The sequence below is a fragment of the Nicotiana tomentosiformis genome, chromosome 7 (genome assembly GCF_000390325.3).
Source record: "Nicotiana tomentosiformis chromosome 7, ASM39032v3, whole genome shotgun sequence".
Lineage (NCBI taxonomy): Eukaryota > Viridiplantae > Streptophyta > Magnoliopsida > Solanales > Solanaceae > Nicotiana > Nicotiana tomentosiformis.
In genome coordinates, this window is record NC_090818.1 from 8,083,740 (window position 1) to 8,090,145 (window position 6,406).

At 43.1% G+C, this 6,406-nt stretch overlaps 1 protein-coding gene across 1 annotated transcript; it reads left to right on the forward strand.

The window, feature by feature from the left end:
• Nucleotides 1–3,871: 3,871 nt before the first annotated feature.
• Nucleotides 3,872–5,834, forward strand: LOC138895223 (uncharacterized). Its single transcript, XM_070179889.1, has 2 exons — nucleotides 3,872–4,085; nucleotides 4,999–5,834. The coding sequence occupies exons 1-2, from the start codon at nucleotides 3,872–3,874 to the stop codon at nucleotides 5,832–5,834; spliced, it is 1,050 nt and encodes a 349-aa protein (XP_070035990.1).
• Nucleotides 5,835–6,406: the final 572 nt, after the last annotated feature.

Sequence of the window (6,406 nt, forward strand, 5' to 3'; positions counted from 1 at the left end):
CTCGGGAACGATGAGATCCCCAAATTAGGACGCGAATTTATAATTCTGTATTACATGTTTAAATATCGTAAATATCCTTTTAATACTCCTTACTGACTTGTTTACCTTTTGTTTTTCTTCTTTTATTTGTTTATTCTCATCCCCTAAGGTTGGTTCGTGCATACTGGAATCATCAACATATCATACCAGATCTAGAGGTCCTCCACCTCCTCCAAGTGATCCCAAGAACAAAGGAAAATCTAAGATGGACGATATGAGTAGTATCAGGGAAGACAACGTTGCGCACGCCGAGAATGTCGAAACTTTAGATGGTCGAAGTACTCTGGCTCAGAATGACTTGTTTTTACGGTTAGAGAAAAAGATACTCCAGTAACAAGGGGAACTTGAGCTGGTTCGTAACTTAGCAAACCTTTCCCTTACCCTGAATGTTCCCGACATCAACCAACAAAATGCCCAAAACCCAACCTCCTCAAAACACACAAAACCAGCACCCGCAAAATCCTCCCGCACCTCATCAATATGACACGCCTCCCCAAAATCCTAATCCTCCACCAGTACCAACTCCTCCATAACATCATCATCATCCGACCCAGTACCCACAAATTACCACCTACCACACTCCTCAAAATGCACCACAACCTACTTCTGATCCCTAAAACTCAACCAATGATCACCACTACACCCAAATCCCTAGAGTCCACCAAAGTAACCCCATATATGTGGAAACCTTATCCCCACATTTCACAACAAACCCTGTATACACCGAAATTTGCCGAGAAGGACCTGCTCATCAAGAACATGGCAGAAGAACTTAAGAAGCTTAGAAGTTGAGTCCAAGGTATTGAAGGTGGTAAAGGTATCAAAGGTTTGAACTATGAGGATTTATGTATTCAATCGGACGTAGAACTGCCAGAGGGTTACAAACCTCCTAAGTTCGAAATGTTCGATGGGACAGGTGATCCAAAGGTACATCTAAGGACGTATTGCGACAAGCTCGTAGGGGTTGGTAAAGATGAAAGAATCCGCATGAATTTGTTCATGAGGAGCCTCACCGGAGATGCCTTTTCCTGGTACATCAGGCAAAATCCAACGAAGTGGATTAATTGGTTAAGCATGTCATCAGATTTTATGGATCAGTTCAGATTCAACACACAGAATGCACCAGACGTCTTCTATATCCAGAATCTTAAGAAGAAGCCGACAGAAACTTTCCACGAGTATGCTACTCGGTGGAGATCAGAGGCTGCAAAAGTAAGGCCAACATTGGAAGAAGAACAAATGAACAAATTCTTTGTCCGGGCCCAGGATCCGCAATATTATGAGATGTTGATGGTTATTGAAAATCATAAATTCTCCGGCATCATCAAATTAGGAGAAAGAATAGAAGAGGGAATCAAAAGCGGGATGGTAACAAATTTCGAGGCACTCCAGGCTACGAACAAAGCCTTGCAGTCGGGGGGTATATCTAAAAATAGGAAGTAGGGACTATGATGGTAGCCCAAGGTCCGAAGACTCCTCTCACATACCAAACACCTTCACCCACATATCAGTATTCACCTTCTAGATATCAACAACCCGCTACCGCCTACCACACTTACAACACTCAACCAGCATATTACCACTCACCACCAGCCCGCCAAAACTACCAAAAACCCAGGCCAAATTTCAACCATAGGCCGCCCAGACAATACACTCCTATTGCCGAACCTATTGACCAATTGTATGAGAGATTGAAAGCTGTCGGTTATGTCACTCCCACTCCCGCTGTCTCCCTGGAAAATTCCTCTCAATGGATTAATCCGAATAAGACATGTGCCTACCATTCGGGCATGAAGGGTCACACTATTGATGAATGACGCACTCTGAAGGATAAGATCCAGACGCTGATTGATACCAAAGTTATACAGGAAAATGAAACTGCACCTAATGTCCACAACAATCCTATCCCGGATCACAGGGGCAAGAGGGTAAATGTTATAAAAACTGATGAAGAATAGGACCCAGAGGGGTCAATTGGGCTCATTCGAGAAGAAGATGATCCCACAATGCCTCCAGTCACTCTCATGCCTATAGTGGTACAGATACAGTCACTGATTAAAGTTGAGGTGGCCGCATCGACTCCGTTCGAGGTTGAAGTAACAACGCCCTCAGCCACGCCAACTTCGTTCGAAGTAGAAGTGACCACACCATTCACCGTAACGGTAGCACCCACACCATCCTTTAATTCCAATATTGTGCCCTCGGACTATACTGCATAAGCGAGAAGGAAAGAAAATGGGAAAATGGAAGAAACTGGTGCAACACAAGGTATGACCAGAACTGGTAGGGTTTACACGCCCGAGCATTTGGGGGGAACAAGTAAAGAAGCCACTTCCAGGCAACCTATCATTGAAACCAACCCGGATGATCTTTGGAGAAAGGTGCAAGCAAGGGAGTATTCTGTGGTCGATCATTTGAACAAAACCCCTGCTTAGATATCCATTCTATCACTACTGCAGAATTCTAAGGCACATAGGAACGCGTTGATGAAAGTGTTGAATGAGGCTTATGTACCCAACAACATTACCAGTGGAGAGATGGCCAACATGGTAGGACAAGTATTGAAAAGCCATAAGATCACTTTCCACGAAGATGAATTGCCACCAAAAGGTTTGAGCCATAACAAGGCATTGCATATCACAGTACAATGCGAAGACAAATTCATTTCCAGGGTCTTGATAGATGGGGGTTCAAGTCTCAACATCTTCCCGTTGACTACTTTGAAGAGGTTAGGTAAAGGTTTGCATGAGATATGAGCAGGAACTATGAACGTAAAAGCGTTCGATGAGTCTCAAAGGGCCATAATCGGAGAAACCAACATCTGCTTACAAATGGGTCCAACTTGGTTTGATGTTGAATTTCAAGTGCTCGACATATACGCCTCATACAATCTGTTATTGGGACGACCTTGGATGCATGCCGCTGGGGCTGTAGCGTCTACTCTGTATTAGGTTGTGAAGTTCGAATAAAATCATCAGGAGGTAATCATTCATGGAGATGGGAGTAACCCTATTTACACCAACCAGACTGTCCCGGTTGTGGAGAATAGAAGGAAGTTAAGGGGAGAGACTTACCATCGCATTGATCGTGTTAACACGATCGAGATGAACAAATGGTGGAGTAGCAAAATAGAAAGCATATTGGCATGGACAGGGTATGAACCCGGCGAGGGTCTTGGCAAGAATCTCCAAGGGATCACCAAACTAATACAGTTAAAATGTCACGGCACGACCCTTGGACTGGGATATCAATACACCTGGCACAAGTATCAAAATTGGTCACCACCATGGCGTGGTCCTTATTACCCTCTCGAGCAGCCGATACCACATTTGAGCCAATCCTTCCATCAGGCTGATATGATGTGGGGATCTGAAGAAGATGAGGCGCTAGCTGGTTTAAGGAATCTATTCTTGGAAGATGAAGGCATGGACTGCAGTGTAATAGTTGAGGAGGAGGAGGAAGAAGGCCTCGTCATCCAGATAGTGGAGAAGGGAGCTGTTCTCAGGAACTGGACTGCCACACCATCAAGGGCCCACCGAGTTCCAAGGTAGCCTGGCTGCTAGTGTCATTTATTTTGAAAATAATTATTATGAGCATTTTTAAAACATTTTCAGTATTTTGTTTTGAAACATTTGTTTGAATTATTAAAAATCGCTTTTGTTTGACATCTTGATAATTATCAATGATTTGCTATTTTATTATTTATTACTATTCTCTATATTTTTCTCTCTACAACATTACTATTTCTTATCGTGATGAACCAACAACTGTGACATGTAATGAGACAACGTAACATAAGGATAGTGACTCAGAAGAAATAGAATAAGAGGATATGATACCCGATGAAATTGTCAGAGAAGTGGAAAATTTTGAGAACACGCCTAATTCCAACCTGGACGAAACTGAGATAGTCAACTTGGGAGATTCCGAAACAGTCAAAGAAACTCCCATAAGCATTCACCTGTCACCATCAGAGAAAGAAGAATACACCTGTTTCCTGAAAGAATATGAAGACATTTTCGCATGGTCTTATGATGATATGACTGGTTTGAGCACGTCCCTAGTGGCTCATAAACTATCCACCAACCCTATGTGTCCGCCAGTAAAGTAGAAGCTCAGAAAGTTCAAGCCAGATATGAGTCTAAAAATCAAAGAAGAAGTCACCAAGCAGATCAAAACTAAGGTTCTCAGAGTGGTTGAATATCCAACTTGGTTGGCTAACATCATGCCAGTTCCGAAGAAGGATGGGAAAGTCAGAGTATGCATCGATTATCGGGACCTAAATAGAGCAAGTCCCAAAGATGATTTCCCGTTACTCAACATACACATACTGATCGACAACTGCGCCAAGCATGAACTCCAATCCTTTGTGGATTTCTTCGCGGGATATCATCAGATCTGGATGGATGAAGAGGATGCCGAAAAGATAGCTTTTATTACACCGTGGAGGGTGTACTGCTATAAAATGATGTCGTTTGGTCTGAAGAATGCTGGGGCCACTTATATGAGGGCCATGCTAACTATTTTCCACGATATGATACACAAAGAGATATAGGTATATGTGGATGACATCATCATCAAATCCAAGAAGAGTACAGATCACATAGCAGACTTGCGGAAATTCTTTGATCGACTTCGGAGGTACAATTTGAAATTGAATCCCGCAAAATGCCTTTGGGGTCCTCACAGGAAAGTTGTTAGGATTCATCGTCAGCCGCCGAGGAATTGAGCTAGACCTATCAAAGGTCAAGGCTATCCAGGATTTGCCACCTCCAAAGAACAAGAAAGACGTGATGAGCTTCTTGGGACGACTTAATTACATCAGCCGCTTCATAGCACAATCAACCGTGATATGTGAGCTGATTTTCAAAATGTTAAAGAAGGATGTCGCAACCAGTTGGACTGAAGACTGCTAGAAAGCTTTTGACAGAATCAAAGAATATTTGTCCACACTGCCAGTCCTGGTCCCGCCAGAACCTGGTAGACCACTGCTACTCTATCTCTCCGTACTAGATGGAGCTTTCGGTTGTGTCTTGGGACAACACGAAGAGACGGGGAGGAAAGAGCAGGTCATATACTATTTGAGTAAGAAGTTCACACCCTACGAAGCACAATACTCTTTGCTGGAACGCACATGCTGTGCGCTGACATGGATAGCTCAGAAATTGAGACACTACTTCTGTGCCTATACTACATATCTCATATCAAGGATAGATTATCTGAAGTACATCTTCCAGAAACCCATGCCTACCGTGAAGCTGGTAAAATGGCAGATACTGTTGAGTGAATTTAACATCATCTATATGACTCAGAAGGCGGTTAAGGGACAAGCATTACCAGATCATCTTACAGAAAATCCCGTAGGAGGAGAATACGAACCGCTAAAAATGTATTTTCCCGATGAAGAAGTATCATTTGTAGGGGAAGATATCACCGAAACCTACGATGGCTGGAGAATGTTTTTCAATGGGACTGAAAATTTCAAAGAAGTGGGTATTGGAGCTGTTTTGGTATCAGAGACAGGTCAACATTATCCGGTATCCGCAAAACTCAGGTTTCCGTGCACCAACAACATGGCAGAATTTGAGGCTTGCATCTTGGGGTTAAATTTGGCCATTGACATGAATATCCAGGAATTGCTGGTAATGGGTGATTCAGACCTTCTAGTACATCAGGTTCTAGGAGAGTGGGCTACAAATAATACCAAGATATTACCCTATCTATATCATATGCACAAATTGATGAAGAGGTTCACAAAGATAAGAGTTCAGACATGTCCCGAGAATCCAGAATGAGTTCGCAGATGCATTGGCCACTCTATCTTCCTTGATACAACACCCGGACAAGAATTTCATCGACCCTATTCCGGCGAGAATTTATAATCAACCAGCTTATTGTGCTCATGTTGAAGAAGAAATAGATGGGAATCTGTGGTTCCATGATATCAAGGAATACTTAGCAAAAGGAAAGTACCCGGAGCACGCACATCAACCGGGGCAACTCCCTATTTGCTGGTCTATGGTACCGAAGTTGTCATTCCTGCCGAGGTTGAAATTCCTTCTTTAAAAATTATACAAGAAGTTGAACTCAGTGATGTAGAATGGATAAGAAGCCGCAATGAACAATTAGCTCTCGTTGACGGGAAAAGAATGAATGCAGTGTGTCATGGTCAACTCTATTAGAATAGGATGTCCAGAGCTTTCAACAAAAGGGTCAAACCTAGACAGTTCACACTGGGGCAGCTAGTACTGAAGCGGATCTTCCCGCATCAAGATGAAGACAAAGGGAAATTTTCGCCCAATTGGCAAGGGCCCTACACGGTTCACCGAGTACTAGCATGAGGAGCACTCATAATCGCAGAAATGGA